Below are 19,731 nucleotides of genomic sequence, written 5' to 3'. Positions count from 1 at the left end.
ATAGAATTTCTTCAAATAATAAACATTTACTTTCAAGACTGCAATTGTATTCGGAGTGGAAAATGGACTTTTGTATCAGAGTAATCGAATAAATAAATTTTGATACGAAATTTTAGAGGTAACTTGCTATGCCTTCTGATAGCCGTTGATTCGCTCGATTGGGTGTATAGAACTAGTACTGTGAATAGGCTTAAAGGTTCACCTCTCGTCCTTCCTAGCCGTTGATTTTGTTTAAAACAAATACTTCAGATCAGTTTAAGAGTATTTGAATTCTTTGTGATATGTGTTTGAAAATGAGAGAGTTTATAGCGTAGGAGAAAAGAAACTTAGGGCATAATGTTGTTGCCACCACTAGCCATAGTTCCATCTTTAAAAGAACGACTCAGATCTCATTCCACAAGAATTCAAAGTCAATTAGGGTAATATAATTTTAGTGTTGGAAACATGGGTTAAAATTGTGCAGTTGCTATGCTAATACTAAGTTCTGATGTTTTAGCTTCAAGAGAATTCATGAGGTTTTGCACTCAATGGATTAAATATTACGGCCAAGACTTTAATGTGAAGCATCGATAATGATGTACATGGTCACATGAATGACAAATTAGCATCATGGGAAGTTTTGCAATGGTAAGATTATTAGTGTAATAATGTGGAGTTTAATTTTAGAGTATTGACGTTGTCTGTGTTTTTTTAATTTCAGAGTGTTGATGGGTATGTGTATGTGTGTGTATGCGTGTGCATATGCGTGTGCTTGTGGATGTGTGTGTGCTTGTGTATGTGTGTTCATGTGCATGTGCGCATGTGTTTGCGTGTTCGTGTGCATGTGTGTGCATGTGTGTGTGCGCGTGTGCGTGCGTGATGAGGGTACAACCTGAGAAATAGAAAAACACAACAAATTACAATAAAACACATAAGATTATGTTATTATTATCTGAAACAAAACTATATGCAATACATGTAATTACAATCTAGAATAAATCCTCGCAGGATGCAACACATTATAACTTAGAGAGTTTTTTGAAAAACCTTACAAAATAATTTCCAACCCAAAAACTAACTCCCAAAAACTCAACTCCAAACACTCACATCCCAAAACTAAACTCACAGGTTTCCTCAATGAGTCCTAAATAGCCTTATCCAGCTTGGAGCCAAAATTACAATTTACAAATTACGAATTGGCACACAAATGCCAAAACATGAAATTGGAAATATAAAAATATAGCCAAATTCAAAAATTGAAACTTTCTGAAAAATTGTCCATCTTTTGGCAGCCATAACTTTTGATGCGAGAATCAGACTGACGAACCGTTTGAAGCATCAAAAATCTCTATGAGCGAAGAATTTGTGAAGAATCTTCATTTCTAATTCTCGCCATTTTCAGGCCTGTTTGAAACCGTTTAACGCCTCAAATCTCACTCAAAATATTTTTTTTTCAATTTATTTCGAGAAACTAAAAGTTTAATAAATTCCAAACCATGCTTTGACCTGATTCTTTTGCCAATGTGCTTATTTTTCCTTCCTTAATCTTCTTGCAAATTTTGGTCTCCATCCACCTTCAAATAAAAGCCTTCTATCTTGGGTAGTCAGCTAGAAAAACCAACTTGTCAATTCTGAAAGTTGGAATCACTTATTCATCCAAATGGGAATCCAGAATTGCAAAAAAATTAAAATAAAACTAAACAAAACAAAAAAATTTTGGGTGATGCAGGAGTGCCCTTATACCGCCGGATATTCTTGCATAGTGCATGCATGTGTGTACATGTGCATGTGCATGTATGCATGTGTGTGTGTGTGTGTGTGTGTGCACGCGAGCATAGTGTGCATGTGTGCACATGTGCAGGTGTGCATCCATGTGCCTGTGCATGTCTGTGCATGTGCGTGCTACCATAAATACTAATATTTTCTTCCCACAATCAGATCTGCATTCTCTGTGTCTATGCTATCTGTTTCATAATCCTCTAAATTGATAGAATTTGTCCTCTTTCTTGTAGAACAACGTGGAGTAGATGTATGTGACTGCCAATATAACCAACTTCAGCATACAAATTTAATCATGAAAGATGCCTACATATTTGACAAGAGCAGCTGAGAAATCTACGAGTTACCTGCATGTTCATGTTCTCTGTCTGATTCAAAGGACCAATAATTTTATGCACCTGAAAAAAGAAATCAAAATAATATAGAGGTTTTTACAAGAAAAATGAGAAATCCACAATGATCTACATAACAAAGCATATAATGAAGGATGTATTGTAATAAACAAAAGTCTCAAGTATCTAAGACTCAAAAAGCACAGATCAATGAGAAGGGAATAAATTTTTATAAGTAAAAATGATTTATCATTTAAATCAGCATACATATTCATCTCTACCAAGTAAAATGTTGAAGAACACTAGCATACTAAAACTAAGAAGAAATTAGACTCAATTTAAAACTTACATAAGAAAGTTATAGAGCTTTAGTACTAAACTTGACTAAGTTGCTGAGCATAGAATCTAAGTCTAGTAACAAAAAATATAAAGCACATATCAGGCAACTGATGTAATTCATTAACTTCAATGAACTACAACTTGTAGAAGGAACCATTCAAAACTAACAAGAAATTAGACTCAGTTTAAAACTTACATAAGCAAATAATAGAGCTTCATTACTACACTTGAGTAAGTTGCTAGGCATAGAATCTAAGAGTGGTAACAGAATATATAAAGCACATATCAAACAACTGCTATAATTCATTAACTTCAATGAACTACAACTTGTGGAGGGAACCGCTGAAAACCATCTTCACCTCTCGTGAACTCGAAAGGCTGATTGGCCTTCCCATTTTGCAATCCATATCTCTACATTCCAAATAGATTAATAAACAAATACCTTATCATATATTATAAATGGAAACTTTTATATAACTTGCAAAGATCATTAAGTGTTGCCAACATTATTGTAGCATATACATGCCTATAATTCTATCATATTCATTCTTCTCTACTTTCATAGAATCTAAATCTATGACAAACTTATCATCACTAGTGTATACTTGAGGATATTTCTCACGCAAAGCATTAACTGCAGCTTATGTGCACAAAGCTTTTAAATCAGCACCATAATACCCCACACAAGTTGCTGCTAATTCCATTCTCAATTCCACTAATAAAGGATTCTTTCACTTTCTTGCATGGATCTTTAATATCTCAGCTCGTGGTTTATGATCGAGTAAGGAGAATATAAATTCAGTAATGAAGAAGAATGAAGATATTTTTCTTCATTCTTCTTCATTATTCCATAGTTTGACCTTGGATGTTAAGGAGCACATTCCCTTCATTACATAAGAATTGCCTCACCAATATCTTTCATCCAGAACCACTATCCAGGGACATTGGGGGCAAATACACCTGTAGATATATAATCCAAGAAATTGTAATAATTTCCAGCACTAACAAAGAATTTAGTTTACATTTATATGATTTATTTCTTCATTTGGCTACAAAACTACATTGGTGGCAACAATATTGACATGTCTTTACAATAAGTGTTTATTAACTATGATATCAACTAAAGTTGTTAAGACAAGAATATTCTACCCTATGTAAAGCTGAAAATATGCTATATATCTTGCAAACTTCAAGGTCATGGACAATCAGATAACTTCAGACATCTAAATAGAAAATTAGGAAGACAACTCCTATACTAGATCACCACCAAACAAGATATCAGTTTTTTAAGGTCACCACCAATCAAGACACCATTTTGATGTATGAGAGTACACTAATGCAAGAAATCCACTAAATGATTTTTTTTTAAATTTACCTTATGCTGCTTTGAACTATACAACCCCACGCCCTCCAAATTCATAAATAAGACCTTAGTTATATTCCATAACAAAACCTAAGCCATTGCAAAAATTAAAACCATCAACTGATCTATAGAGTACAAGTTGGAGCAATCACCAGAAGGCAAGTGTTCAATTCTTGTGGGTTTAGGTCCCCAGTAATAAACCCAAGCAAATTGAAAATTGGATACAGGCAGAATTATACATCCTCTTGGTATTAAAAAAAAATAGAAAGGGTTTTTGCATACACTATAACAACATCTAAATCTGAGTTCCAAATACATAAGAGTGATAAATCATAAACCTATACAAATAGAAAAAAGCTTATGAAACAAGGAAACATCCTCTCGCAAAAGAGACTTTTTTCATTCTAAACCACATGCATTTTCGCATACATTAAAAAATATATACAATTACCATAAAAATACGAGGAGAAATATGGTGGCAAACCGGGGCAGACTAAAACATTGCACACAAGCAGTGAAACACTATCTCAGGAACAAAACCAATTATTTCTCTGCACGTCACTTGTAAAAGATTGACGCATTGTAAGAGATTGACTTACTTACACTTCAATAAGCTGCATTGCTGCCACATTTCCGCGAAGCGGGATGCTGATACAAGGCACCTTTTCTTAAGCTTGAGAATTTGCCTCCAGTGCAGGACTCTCTTTTGCGAATTCTTCTTCTTCTTATGTTTTTATTTTCGTGACTCCCCATTGCATTTTGCGGTCGAAGGGGAGGTTGATGCTTTTCAATCCATAGCTCATACAAAACAAACCACTGCAGATAGCGACCTTTTTTCCTGTTTTTTCTTGTTTTTGTTAAGACATAACTTCTAACCCTCTATATTAGTTCACGAAAAAGGCAGGAAAGAAGCCAGTTTCTTACATTAATTACTGAATACCTGCACAGCCTCTACTATTATTGAATTCAATTAATTTTCATTGTTAATCTAATAATATTTATTCCTTTATAAATCTACAGGAAGGTAGGTGCTTCTTATTATTATTAATTTAATATTAATATTATAAAATTGTTTAAAATATATATGATTAATATATAATTTTATATATTCTAATTTAAAAATATTGTACTTTAAAATCTTAATTAATATTAAGAGTATAAAAATGTTTAAAATATATATGATTAATATATAATTTTATATATTCTAATTTAAAAAATATTTTACTTTAAAATCTTAAGAATTGTCATTTTTTTATTAAAGTATATATATATATATATATATATATATATAAGTGTTTAGATTATTTTATTTACTTGAGAATTATCGCATTTAGAAGATTATATATTTTTTATAATATTATTGTATATATTATATTAATTCTCCTCGTACATGGAGAAAAAAGAACAAAACTAGTTTTACACTTGAATGGGTTGGAGAGGTAGAAAACAATTGAAATGGGGAAGCCATCTTTATGGTAAATTAAAGGGGATAAAAAGTTAATGTGGAAAACAGTTGGTAATGTTAATGTGGAAATCTTAGATGAGATCACTAACATATGTATTTCATAAGAATTGGTTGACTCTAATCTTAGAAGAAAGCTATTATTGCTAAATTGTATGTATATGGTATCTATGGAATATAATCTAATACATGGATAGAGCAAAAATGGATGGGTGTGAATTTGGAGGTGATTTTCTTGGTATGAGTTTTTTATATATAGTCTTTTAGTTGGAATTTGAGAAAGATAATGTGTTTAAAGGAGGGCCTTGGTTTATGTAGAAGGTGATTCTATAAGTCATAGTATGGTCTCTAATCTTTGACTCACACAAGAAATTGAAGAGATGTGCTTATTTAAAAATCTTAACATCATATTAAAATGTTGAGATTTCAAAATGATCATATCTATTAATAACTTCAAAATTGCAAAGTTTGAGGACAATCCTCATAATACCACAAAAAAAATAAATCATGCCAACCCATGAACAAAACAAAATCACATTCCTAACATGAATTAGGAAGAAAAAATTAAAATTGATCATGATAAATCAACTACAAAATATCCTTCTATTTATTGAAAGGCAAAGACCCCAAAAATGATACAAATTCAAAATGACTTATTGATCACTATGAGCTCAAGTAAGATAACCCTCAAATAATAGATCATTAAATATAAATGAGATTATTGAGATAAATATCATTCACATAGAAAATAAGTCATAACAATATAAAATGAGATAATCACATGAAATCTACATATTCTCAACCATCTCATTAAAACTCAACTCTAAGAGGTCAAGATGTGGATGAGAGGTCAAGATGTGGATGAGTCACTCCTGAATATTAATCCTTCAATGTAGATAATGTATAACTTTGCAAGCATACCAAGATAAACACTTTTTGTGTGCTCATCAAAGTATCACAATCCTTTGACTTCTACATCTCACATGGTTAGTGTTCTACATTGTTTCTAATGTCAATTTCTATTATATTGACTCCCAAATATTAATCTTTCATTGTGACAAATACATAAGTATACAAGCATATGGAGATAAACACATTTTGTGTGCTCATTAAAGTATCACAATTTTTTGACTTCAACATCTCACACGGTTCAGCAACCGAAGATTCTAATGAATTTTTCATTCTCAATACCCTAAACACATATTTTGTAAGTGTAGAAAAGAATCATTAAGAAAAAAAAAAAGATATTAAGTAAGGAAACACACTATTAATGTGATACCACCCCAATACATTACAATTAAAATCTATTTATATTAAGGTGCACCAAAATAAGTTTAAAATATTCATATAAACATTTTAATATTATAGCTTCTTATATCTTTTCATTGTTGGGCAAGGTAAGGGAGTTTGGTTTTATTCATTATGATAATTATAATATATAAATCCAAATAAATAGTGTAATTTTTAGATAATTGTTATGTAACTAAGATAGGTTTTGAATCTATTACTTTTGTTTTATTTGTGTATATACCAACAAATCTAGTTATAATTATACCATTTAATACTATGAATTATATTTACTTAAAAGTAAAATATTTTAATCCATTTTAAATTAACCATGCCTAATATAAATACATGAATGACCAAGGTAAATGTATATTTAATGATCATAAATGTAAGAGCTAGTCACCTCTTATATATATTATACTAATACGAAAGTGAAAAGAGATATTCCATATTGTAACAAATAATGTGATTTATACAAAATAATCTCAATTTCATATTTTAATTCACTTGTTTATTGTTATTGTATATTTATAAACAATATCTGATTGGTGTAGCAGTTTCTGTGTATGGTCTAGTCTCGTTTAACAGAGTTATTCTCTTTCTAGCAGAATTTACAGCAATCAAAAGTGCTACTAACAATAATTTTCAAAATTCTAGTTCAAAGAATATATGTCGCTTAAAAATGCAAAAAAGCCATTATCCTTTGAAAGCTTTTAAAAATGGTCATTGATAGCAAGCAAACATCTGTAAATGATAACTGGCACTTTCTAAATTACCCCTTATTAACTTCAATCCCGATAAAATTCTGTTCAGAGAAAATAAGAGATCCAGAATTTGTCAAATGGCAAAAGGTTTTATTGAGGATATTTATCAAATGGCAAAAACTCTTTGAGATATGTTATCTTAATATAAAATCGAAGAGAGCACTGATGCAGGAAAAGTGAGCACGAGCAAGATGAAGATGAAGATGAGCGCCCCTCACATCTTTATGCTCATATATCGCCTTGTTAGAAAAATCACAGATAGCTGCCATTCTGATCTTGCAACCACAAAAGTAAAATAAATTTATATATTTAAAAAAATGAGGTGTATATTAAAATTCTCCTCCCTCTAAGGGTGAGGGATCATATTAAAATTCAATGCAATCTATGTTGAAATTAGATGATGATCCGAGAGGGTAAAATGGGGATACTTTTGCTATGATTCCATCTTCCCTTTGCTTGAAAGAGAAAAGATCTTTATTAGCATAAAACCTATCCAACCTACAATAAATTATTATCCTCCCTCATTGGAAATTGCACCACATATACCATATTGATCCATAATAATTCTTCAATCCTTCAAGAGGATAAAATACTCCTATTTTATCCTTCATCCTGGCCCAGTAAAGCTTCTCCCCACACATCTACTCTAGGTTTAGGCCTCCTAGTTTATCCTCTAGGTGCTCAATCATGTCAAAGTCACCCCAACAATCTAGGAAACATCTAGGAGGGTACACAACCATTTCCACAATTACATTCTTTCTTTGTAATCATTGAATGCATAAAAGGAACAAACACCAACCTTAGTATCATGAAGATTAAGAATGGTCCACACCACCCTATTGCATTGGGAGGAACCACTATCTAAGAGATGCAGTTCAATTTCATGGGAAACCTTAGGCAATGATGTCCTTAGCAGCTGTAAACCTGTCAAAACATTTAGGAAGGTCCTTCTTATTATCTTTTTTCTTAGGTAAGGGAGACTGTTTTCCTTTAGGTCTTCCCCTCTTTAGTTTAAACTTAGTAAAAAGAACATTTCTGGTAGGTATACAAATCTCATAATCTTCAGTTTTAGATTCCATAACTTGATCATGACCTAGGATTTTCTCCAGTGACCAAATTGCTAGATGTAGACCTAGTTTCTAGGTTTGATTCTAGTGGATGATCTTTAGTGATATCATCATAGAGGGTCATTCTATACTTCTCATATACGACGATGGCCAGGTCATGAGCCTCATTAGAGGTCATGTTTCTAATAAGCGGATCCGCAACAATAATATCAAGGAAGGCATCATCATTGTCAAGTTTAGAGTTCTGGCTATGGTTGAATTTAGATGTCCTATCACAAAGTTGAGGGGAGAGAGTAGTCTAATTTGTTTAACAACCATAGTCTATTTCTCTATAAAAAAACATAATCTTATATGAAAAATAAGTATAATTTTTACTTGATTTAATAAACCACAAAATATTTATTGATAATTTGATTACTTCTTCATTTTTGCAATATTGTTAATGCTCCATTTATATAAAATTAAGAAACTAAGCTTTTTTTGACAAAGTTATCAATTTTGACCAATAATATTTTTTAAATGAAAATAAATATTGAACTTTAAACTCTATAATACCACTAAATCAAATACTAAATTAATTAAAACCTTACTAGTGTGACAAAATATGAAGTGCAACAAAAGTATGAAAAACAACATAACTATCCTCTCCCCTCTATCTCAAGATGACCAAACCATTATCAAATGGATTTGCATAATTTAATGTTTTATAGTGCAATTTTTTCTTTCATATAATTGCATATTCGTATAATTAATATTTCAATGTAGGATATGAGAATCTCCATGCGGTAGATGTGAAAATTAGAAGGTAGTTTCTTGGGAAGATGATCATAGCCGTCTCACTGAGTTTAAAAAATAATTATCAAATTTTCTCCAATCTATTCAACGAGACTAGAAACCTATCAATACGTATGGAAATGGAAGCTACCTCTCATCTTTTACTATTCAAAATATGAATGTATTGCCTTAGTTTAACATCAACAAGATTGAAAAAGAAATATTTTCGCAAAACAAAATTAAAGATGAATCAAGTCAATTCAAGTTCCCAAAATTTTCATCAAAAAAGAGAATAACATTAAAGTAGTCATCCAAAACAGTGAGCCTACACTATACATGAATGAAAACAAACTAGGTCATATTCTAATTGTTTTTTAATACATTGATGATTTGATCTTTACTAGAAGTTTATCTACTGATGAGTTTAAAATAGAAATGAAAAAGAAATTTGAGATGACGGATTTGGGATTAATAAGATATTTTCTTGGAATTGAAGTTATGCAAAATAATAAAGGGATTCTCATTTTTCACACAAAATATGCAAAGGATGTATTGAAGAAGTGTAGAATGATAAATTGCAAACCAGCATCTACTCCTATAGCAACAGGGACAAAGCTTAGCAAAGAAGATAAAGAGTGCAAAATTGATTCAACCATATTTAGAAGACTTGTTGGAAGCTTGATGTATCTCACTACAACTAGGCTAGATATTATGTATGGAGTCAGTTTGATATCTAGATTTATGGATACACCTAAGAATTTGCATTGGCAAGTTGGAAAGAAAATATTGAGGTATATCGCAGGGACAATAGACTATGGGATATTGTACTCCAAAACAAATAGTTTTGAATTGACAGGATATACAAATAGCAATTTTGCAGGGAGAATTGATGATCAAAAGAGTACTTCAGGTTATGAATTTCATCTTGGAATAGGAGTTGTTGCATGGGCATCAAAGAAACACCCTATAGTGACTATTTTATCCGCAGAAGCAGAATATGTAGCAAGAACATCAGCGGCATGTCAAGCAGTATGGATGTGAAGGATCTTGATGGACTTAAAGCATGATCAAAAAGAGTCAACAACAATCTACTGTGATAATAAGTCAGCAATTGCACTATCAAAAAATCATGTCTTTCACAAAAGAAGCAAGCACATTGACACGAGTTACCACTTCATTTGAGAATTGGTTAATAATGGAGAAATATATTTGAAGTATTGTAGATTTGAAGAACAATTGGTAGACATATTCACAAAGGCATTAGCACAAGAAAAATTTGAATATTTAAGAGAAAAGTTGAATATTAGTAGAAATTAGGGGGGAGTGTTAGAATAGTCTAGTAATTTCTACCAGTTACCACCATCAACTTACAATTAATTCTTAGTCTAGAAAAATCGATAAAAAGATAAGTCTAAGCAATGATAGAAGAGTCCAGAAGGCATGACCAACGAAGAAGAATGAAAAATATAGAAAGATCCTATGAAAGTAATTCTAGATCATTCTCTACAGACCTCTATAAATAGAGGCGATGTAACCCATTTCTGCAAGCAATAAAAATATATGTTTGGTTTATGTACAGCAGTACACTTGCGTAACATACATTGTATTTCATTAATGCCTCTGTCCACTTCATTGAGACACCTCATCTCGCGTCATGTGCACTTTTTATTCTCATTCCTTTATGTGGTGGAGACTGCAATCGTTGCTTTTCTTCTTTTTTAGAAGAAAACCTCCTCACATCAGTGCGATTTAGCAGAGAATTTCATCTCCTTCCTTCTTGTTCTTTACCTTGCTCACCCTTTTCCTCAACTTAATCTTCTTCATCTTCCTCTCCTCCAACCCCAGCCTCCCCTTCATTTCTATCATCTTCCTCCTTTGAGTATTCCTAGTCTTCTGAATATTGATATACATAATGGATTCACATGCCTAAGCATAATCTTGAACAAAGTAAGCAGGGAAAATACCAAAACTAAAACAATCATGTCGTTGATATGTACATATAGCGATGACCAAACAAGGATGTAGCTTCTCCATCCAATTCATCAGACGGAACAAAGGAGGTTGCAAGAAGTAATAACGAAAGGTTTGATGGCAATTATTATAGTATAGCTAGTAGAACAACTCTTAGATGATCGTGGGCCTAAGAAGCTCAGTGAAACAAACAAAATCAGATATGTAGTCATTTTAGGAAGCTCTAGCAATAAAAACAAAATGATTTCAAATATACCACAGGAAATCCCAAAGGCATAGAACTTTAAAAGTATCAAGTGTATTAATGTAATGATATACACATCGTCTCCCACCAAATTTAAAGTTGAGACAGATACAAGATAGAAGGAGTAGTCATCCTTGCTTCTCCCATAATGTGTACTAGTGCTTTCTTAGGGGTCCATGCACTTGGGTCAGACAAAAGTGATGGAAGTCCAAGACAATGCACAATGAACCTCTCTATTTTGCGTCAAACTATAGGGCCAATGTGATCTTGGCAAGAAAATTACAAATATAGCATCCTTTAGAAATTTAGCTAGCTTACAAGCCAGCCAATTCAAAAGTTTTAAAAAATACTCATGTTATAGATATGTAAACATCTATGAAAGCATTTTCTAACCGTACCAAGCGAGCACCCTCCATCCCACAAAGTAGAAGTCTTGGTCTATAAACAACTGGAATGGAAGAACCATAGGGAAATCCAAGTAACTTGGCAAGATTGCGAGAACTGTCATTCAACAAATCTTTTTTATCACCCTTGGCCACTACGTAGAAGATCTTAGACATATAATCACTAATTATTTTTAGATGTCGTTGTAAGCATGGAGCTATTACTAGGGACAATAGCCTTGAGTGTACTATTGTACCTCTATGGGCAGCAAGAGTAATAGTAGATATAGCTTCCAAGAAATCATGCTTCTCTACTTTCATAGAATCAAAATCTATGACAAAGGTATCATCACTAGTGTATACTTGAGGATATTTCTCACGAAAAGCATTAATTGCAACTTCTGTGAGCAAAGATTTTAAATCAGTACCACAATACCCCACACAAGATGCTTTTAATTCCATTCTTAATTGCTCTCATAAAGGATTCTTCCACTTTCTTCTGTGGATCTTTAATATCTCATCTTGTGCTTTACAATCGGGTAAGGAAAATACCAATTCATGATCAAACTGACCAGGTCGCCAAAGAGCTCCATCAATATCATCAATCCTGTTTGTCGCTGTAATAAGCACTACTTGACCTCTAGAGTCTACACCATCCATTAGAGAAAGAAGCGTACATACAATAGAATTGTGAATTTGTTCTTATTTATTAGACCTCACTGGGGAAAGACCATATATTTCATCAAATAATATTATGGATGGTTGGTTCCTTTGTGGTTCTTCAAAAAGTAATTTTAGCTGCCGCTCAGCTTCCCCAACCCACTTGCTGAGCACATCATCTCCCTTTCACATGTAAAAGTTTACTTTATGTCCTACCTTGGAAGTGGCACATGCTAAAGCCCTTGCAATCAACGTTTTTCCAGTTCTTGGAGGACCACATAGTAAGACTCCCCTTGGAGGAGATATGTGATAATTTCCAAAGAAACTGGGATAGAGAAGAGGGAAAAAAGTCATTTCTTTCAATGCATCAATGTTGTCAGAAAGCCCTCCAATATCATAAAAAATCACTGTTTCATCGACTTGCAAGGTTTGAATGTTAGCTCCACCTTTTGAACTAGGCCTAGTACGTTGTACATCTACACCTCCATTACCAAATGTATCACCTTGGTTTCCCATCCAGATGCTGCAACTTCCAAACCCTAAGTAGTTGCGTTATGCATGTCAATTCCCCCACAAACCCATTGCTGACCAAAGTTTCTATTTCCAACATGCATCCATGATAATGAACCAATAGGACCCTGATCCATCTCATCCACAAGAAGAGAATCATCTAACTCATCAATTCATTGTGCACAATGATGTTTTTCCGCCCTTGAGACACCTCGTCTTGCATCATGTGCATTTTTTATTCCCATTCCTTTATGTAGTACTTTACATGGTGGAGACTACAATCATTGTTTTTCTTCTTTTTCAGGAGAAAAACCCCTTGCTTCGGTGCCATTTCAGAGAGAATACCATCTACTTCCTTCTTGTTCTTTACCCTCCTCACCCTTTTCCTCAACTTCATCTTCTTCATCTTCCTCTCCTCCATCCCCAGCCTCCCATTCATTTCTATCATATTCCTCCTCTAAGCATTCGTGGTCTTTAGAATCTTGACAATAATGTTGGATAGTTGACTTTCAAGGCCAAATTCCTTCTCATTGTGGCAAAGATATAGTATCTCTTGTCCTCTTCTCTTGCATTGGACTGGACTGCTCATCCTAACTAGGGTTATTCTCAAATTTAATAGTAGCTGGGTGATACATTTATCTCTATAGCCATTGATACCCAAACTTATAATATTATGCAACAATGTATTGGGCAAAAGAAGTTTTATCTTCATAAAAAAAAACCAATGGAGATTGGAGAAAATCCTACCATCAGATCTGTATCCTCTGTGTTTGTGTTATCTGTTTCATAATTCTCTAAATTGACAAAATTTGTCCTCTTTCTTATAGAACGACATGGAGTTGACCTATGTGACTGCCAGTATAAGCAACTTCAACATACAAATTTAATCATGAAAGATGCTTACATATTTCACAAGAGCAGCTGGGAACTCTATCAGTTACCTGCACATTCATGTTTTGTGTCTGATTCGAAGGACAAACTATTTTATGCACCTAAGAAAAGAAATCAAAATAATATAGAGGCTTTTACAAGAAAAATGAGAAATCCACAATGATCTACATAACAAAGCATAGAATGATTGATGTATTGTAATAAACAAAAGTCTCAAGTATCCATGACTCAAAAAGCACAGATCAATGAGAAGGGAAGAAATTTTTTAAAGTAAAAATAATTTATTATTTAAATTAGCATACATATTCATGTCTGCCAAGTAAAATGTTGAAGAACACTAGCATACTAAAATTGAGAAGGGATTAGACTCAGTTTAAAACTTACATAAGAAAATTATAGAGCTTTTGTACTAAACTTGACTAAGTTGCTGAGAATAGAATCTAAGACTGGTAACAGAAAATATAAACCACGTATCAGACAACTGTTGTAATTCATTAAGTTCAATGAACTACAACTTGTGGAAGGGACCGCTAAAAACCATCTTCACCTCTCATGAACTCGAAAGGTTGATCGGCCTTCCCGTTTTAGAATCCCTATCTCTTAATTCCAAATAGATTATTAAACTAATACCTTATCATATATTATAAAAGTAAACATGTATATAACTTGCAAAGATGATTAAGTGGTGCCAACATTACTCTAGCATATATATTCCTATAATTCTATCATATTCATAGATTTATCTTTGATCTAAATGTTGCTATAACAAAATAATTTTATGCTCTTACTTGTTTCTAACCTTAATTCTTCTTTTTTATATCTTCTTGATCATTTCATCTTTGATCTTTCCTACATTGTCGTTGAATGATCAAGTTTAGTCAAAACAAATTTATAGATTTTTAACATTGAAATTATGATGCAGCACTTACAAACAGAAGGCAAGCCATCAATGGGGAATTCGTTGCATTCACATCATGATCCTACGCTTAAGACTCTTGTGGATAATGATATTGTTCCTTGACATTAAGCTGCAACTCTACCATCCATTTTGAGTACACCCACAAAGCTTTTCTTAAGCTTTAATCAGAATAAAGTTTATACATTTTAAACATTGAAATTATAATTTGTAATTTTTATTTGTACTGAAATTTAAACTTGATATGCAATGAAGTAGCTTTTTTATCCATGGTGTGTAATGAACACCTTTTGAGCTCTAAAATATTTTCCTTAAATTCAGTAGTATGCATTTTTTTCAATAATATTTTTATAAATTTATTTATTCTTCTTAAAAAAAATAAATTGATTATTACCTATTCTTCTAAAGGTCTTCAATTAATTAATTACTCTAAGTTCTTATCTTCAGAAAATTTGCCGGTCCAAGTTTTTCAACTTTGCTACTAAGTAAACGAACAAGTTTGTGATATATAAGTAATAGGCTAGAATGCAATGGATTCTAGCCAAACTAAAATCTACACCCAATTATGAACAAATAGCCAAGATCTTTTTCTTCATTCTTCTTCATTATTCCAGTCTTTTACCTTGGATGTTAAGGAGTACAATCCCTTGATTCTATAAGAATTGCCTCACCAATATCTTTCATCTAGAACCACCATCCCGGGACATTAGGGGCAAATTCACCTGTAGATATATAATCCAAGAAATTGTAATAATGTCCACCACTAACAAAGAATTTGATTTACATATATATGATTTCTTTCTTCAATTGACTTCAAACACTACATTGGTAGCAACAATATTGACATGTCTTTACAATAGGTGTTAATTAACTATGATATCAACTGAAGTTGTTAAGACAAGAATATAACAGTGAATGCCCCTGGAGCAGGGGATTATTCTACCCTATGTAATGCTGAAAAAATGTTATATATCATGTAAAATTCAGCGAGACTAGAAACCTATCAATACGTATGGAGATGGAAGCTACCTCTCATCTTTTACTATTCAAAATATCAATTCATTGCCTTAGTTTAACATCAACAAGACTGAAAAAGAAATAGTTTCGCAAAACAAAATTAAAGATGAATCAAGTCAACAATTCAAGTTCCCAAAATTTTCATCAAAAAAGAGAATAACGTTAAAGCAGTCGTCCAAAATCTAACGAAATGAACTAATTATAAAATTGACAAACTGAATATATGACTGCAAAATAACCTTATACTAAAATTGACAAACTGAATATATGACTGCAAAATAACCTGAAATCAAAGAAAGTACTAACCACAGAAAAAGGAGGTGTGATTCGAGAGGTTTTCACAAACAAGCTAATCCTCTGGCAGGAAATTGCACATATATACATTGGCATTGGCTACCTTTCCAAACTAAAACAACAAGGCCAACAATTTCTCTACAAAAAAATGATTTCTGGAAGGGAGATAATATCAGATTTATGAACTCGAATGAGATCTTGAACAGTCTTTTGAAAGAATGGTCATTTTTCAAGCAGAGAAAAATGGATGCAGATATATGTTGTGCTTCAAAAACACTGGCGAATCAAAAGGAAAAAAATCTTGAGCTGAACCTAATGGACACGCTCTGGACATGCTCTGAATCAAAACTTGGCTAGACAAGAGTAAGAACTTGCAAGAAAAAAGTAAGAAAATAAACGGAGAAGATAAAGAACATGGTAATAAGGAATGATGCATGAAATCATGGAAAAACTCTACTGCCGAGTTGTCTACTCAGATATTGTATCACAATATTTATTTAATATGAGCTGTGTATGAAATGAAAGTGCTACGGTGCCGGGAGCTTTTTCAACTTTTTTTTCATAAAATTTAAAATTATCCAAGTAAATTTAATCTCATTTAGCAAAGATTTTCTCTTTCCATCAGAAATTTCATCAATCAAAAGTATTGCTAGCAGTAATTTTCAAAAATCTACAATCACACAGAGAATATAAATCGAGTAGAAAAACAGAACCACCATAATCCTTTGAAAGCTTTTAAAAATAATTATAATACTGTGTTAATTGCAGCGGAAACAATTATAATTTTCGTTTGATAGCAAACAGCTCTAAGTATTAAATCACACTTTCTAGATTACCCTTTCATAACTTCAATCATTAAAGCTATGAGATTTCTACAATCTATTTTGTATTCTAATAGAAAAAAAAATACACACAATAGAATCTTGAAAATTCTGTTCGATAAAATAAGAGAACCAGAATATGTAGTATATGTAGTAGGCTTAGCTATTCTGCAGAAAGTTGTGAAGGAAATGGATTGTTCCAAAATGTACAGGAATCGGACATAACGGCTCCTCCAAAATAGTGGGAAAAAGTCTTATGGAGGATATTTATCAAATGGAAAAATATCTTGAGATTCGATTGTCAAAGTGCTGCTAAATCAAACGCTAAGATCGAATCGGAAAGAAAACGATTGAAGAGGTAACGATTACAAGATTGATAATGACCAAATGTAAGACGAAGATGATTTCGTCTCTCTTATCTGCCTTTTCTTTTACCACAATGCGAGTAGTACCTATTGGAACACTTTCAGATGACCCAGATTTCGTTTCAATTGTCCTTGTCGTCAGAGGGTCCAGAGATATCGATCCTGCTATAACAAATGTAAAATAAATTTCTATACAAAAAATATTTGAGACGTTTATGATTGCATTTCTTAAACACACATTTTCTAGTCTCTTAGCTTTGATGGAAATGCCTAGTGGTTGAATATTTACTCTCTATATATCGAGAACATCCTAAATTGCAGCAATTTAAGCGAAGTATGAAAGAAAATGCAGGGAAAGAAAATGCAGGGAAAGAAAAGTAGAGTAATATTAAACATATGGAAGGAACAACACAAAATTCTCCTGCGGCAGATGGATTAACTAGTTATCATCTATTTAGCTAAGAGATGAGGTGTTCGATACATGCAAATTATAAAGTGAAGAAATAAAAAGATAGGGCGGCATACTGTCTTTGTCTCCCTCAGCGGCAATGCTAGTTCCAGCAGCCATGAGCATCGCCATTCCTATCATTACGACAAAGAAATGCTATCAACTTGTATAATCACAAATTCATACAGCTTTTTTGAGAGTTTAGTAGATTTCTCGTGAAGCTCTTATAGAGAATTTCTCCACGCCCCTTGCGATTAAACCCTAATGTGGATTGAGTGTGAAATAAAACAATTGCAGCTGCGCGCATGGAGATAAGCGAGGTAGTTGGGAGAAGAGTTAGAACAGGACATTAATAGTCGGTGCATTGAACGATGCAAAGAATTGAAGGCGAGAAGAACAAATACAGTTTTGTTGAATTGGTTGAACAAAGAAGGGAGAAACAGTTGGAATGGATGTGAGTGAAAAAGGACAGCTATACTGGGCGCTTTGAACGAGGCAACTAACTTTTCCGAATTGGCAAGAATTCAGAACCGTTTTTCATGATGTAGTGATGAATTTGCCCTATCAGGCATTACAAATGGTCCCACCATCTTCGCAGTGACAAAGGCGTTTTCTGATACATCATATTATAAGCCTACTGCATATCAATAACTTACAAATTACTTTGGTCTGTGGAGTAGAATTACAATGGAAAAATCGATTTCGCAGCATTCTTGCTCTATTTTACAACATCGGCTTTCTCAATGGAGGAAGCGGTGAAGCAATGTGCGGTGATATATATGAAGATGAAAAGAGAATTTCATGAGGACTTTGTGGGATCGCCTTAGCTGGTCTCTACCCCATGAAATATTGAAGGAATCACCGAGGTGACCTTTGTTTAAACTATGATCCCTATTATGAATAAAATAGGTCATGATGTTTATAATATGTGTGCCAAACCAATAGCAGAAAATAGTTTTACTAAATGGATGTGATAACAGATTCGGCAATTTTTTAGTCTTAATCAACAGATCTCTCAAATGACTTTCATTATTTGTTCCTCTTTAAATTAGAAAAATGGTCGGCCAGATTCAAGTTATTATAGTTATAACATAATTTTTTTGATTATTTTATTTTTATTTCTAACTCTCATTGACAAGCATTCTCTTCTGGTATTTTTATTTCGTTTCGATGTGAATGTAATCATCATCTTGACTTCTTATAATTGAATTTTAATGAGATGTTAGAATATCTGTAAAGTTCACATGATTATTAAATTTCATATGTAGTATGTTGGTTTAGTTAATGCGAAGAAACCTGCATGTTTTATATAATCTGTAAATGTTTTTTCGTTTTTTGGTCCTATTAATAAAAACTGCGAAAGTGAGTCGAAATAAAGTTCTTCCTGATATGATATCTGTGGTTTCTTTTCTGAATTATTTAAAAATAAAGTAGGAAGGAGCAAGATAAATAAAAGTGCCTCCTTGCATTATTTTCTCGGTTGAAAAGAAAGGATTAACCACTAGTACATTTGTTGACTCTTTAGTTAGATACGATATACTGATGGGACACATTTTATCTCTCAGCTTAAAACATTGGACAAATTGCGTATCTAGAGAGCATTCTCTGTTTATAAAAGAATATAAGGAAATAATTTACAAGTCATCTCATAAAGAATTAATGTGTGTTACATTATTCTTGAATATGGATGCAATGGTTTAGTAAGGTTCATCTAATGGGATGTATTATGTTGTATGAACTTCTGTTTATATTTGTAAATTATGAGAAATTAAGCTATACTGTTTTGCAACCCTCAGGTTTTAGTTCCAACAAATTAAAATATTGATGGCAATAATAGACATAAACAATGATTAAATATGAGTCAAATGTTGTGACAAAATTATCCGTAAGACTTTAATTTTTTCAGACCGAAATAGAATTGTATCAAACAATAAACATTTACTTTTAAGATAACCGTTGTATTTGGAGTGGAAAATGGAATTTTGTGTAGAGTACTCAAACAAAAGCTAAATTCAACAAATAAAGTTTGATACGAATTTTTAGAGCCACCTTGCTATGCCTTCTC

General features: G+C 32.5%; 1 protein-coding gene and 2 pseudogenes across 1 annotated transcript; all 3 read right to left on the bottom strand.

Moving 5' to 3' along the window:
• Window positions 1-11,128, bottom strand: part of LOC131870096 (ATPase family AAA domain-containing protein At1g05910-like) — a 38,155-nt pseudogene extending 27,027 nt beyond the window's left edge.
• Window positions 11,129-11,418: 290 nt separating this feature from the next.
• Window positions 11,419-13,867, bottom strand: LOC131870095 (ATPase family AAA domain-containing protein At1g05910-like; annotated as a pseudogene).
• Window positions 13,868-16,827: 2,960 nt separating this feature from the next.
• On the bottom strand, window positions 16,828-18,136 carry LOC131059698 (uncharacterized). Its single transcript, XM_057992717.2, has 2 exons — window positions 17,744-18,136; window positions 16,828-17,380 (listed from the first exon to the last, which is right to left on the bottom strand). The coding sequence occupies exons 1-2, from the start codon at window positions 17,805-17,807 to the stop codon at window positions 17,178-17,180; spliced, it is 267 nt and encodes an 88-aa protein (XP_057848700.2). The 5' UTR covers window positions 17,808-18,136; the 3' UTR covers window positions 16,828-17,177.
• Between the last annotated feature and the right edge of the window lie 1,595 nt (window positions 18,137-19,731).

Source organism: Cryptomeria japonica, unplaced genomic scaffold (genome assembly GCF_030272615.1).
Source record: "Cryptomeria japonica unplaced genomic scaffold, Sugi_1.0 HiC_scaffold_287, whole genome shotgun sequence".
Taxonomy (NCBI): domain Eukaryota; kingdom Viridiplantae; phylum Streptophyta; class Pinopsida; order Cupressales; family Cupressaceae; genus Cryptomeria; species Cryptomeria japonica.
The sequence above is the reverse complement of the archived record's forward strand: the minus strand, read 5'-3'. Positions and strand labels throughout refer to the sequence as shown.

Excerpts from the sequence above, each read along its gene's own strand:
- LOC131059698 (XM_057992717.2), bottom strand. The coding sequence starts at position 17,807 with ATGATAGGAATGGCGATGCTCATGGCTGCTGGAACTAGCATTGCCGCT. Across the intron at positions 17,381-17,743 it reads CGCTGAGGGAGACAAAGACA|GATCGATATCTCTGGACCCT; the intron begins GTATGCCGCCCT and ends TTGTTATAGCAG.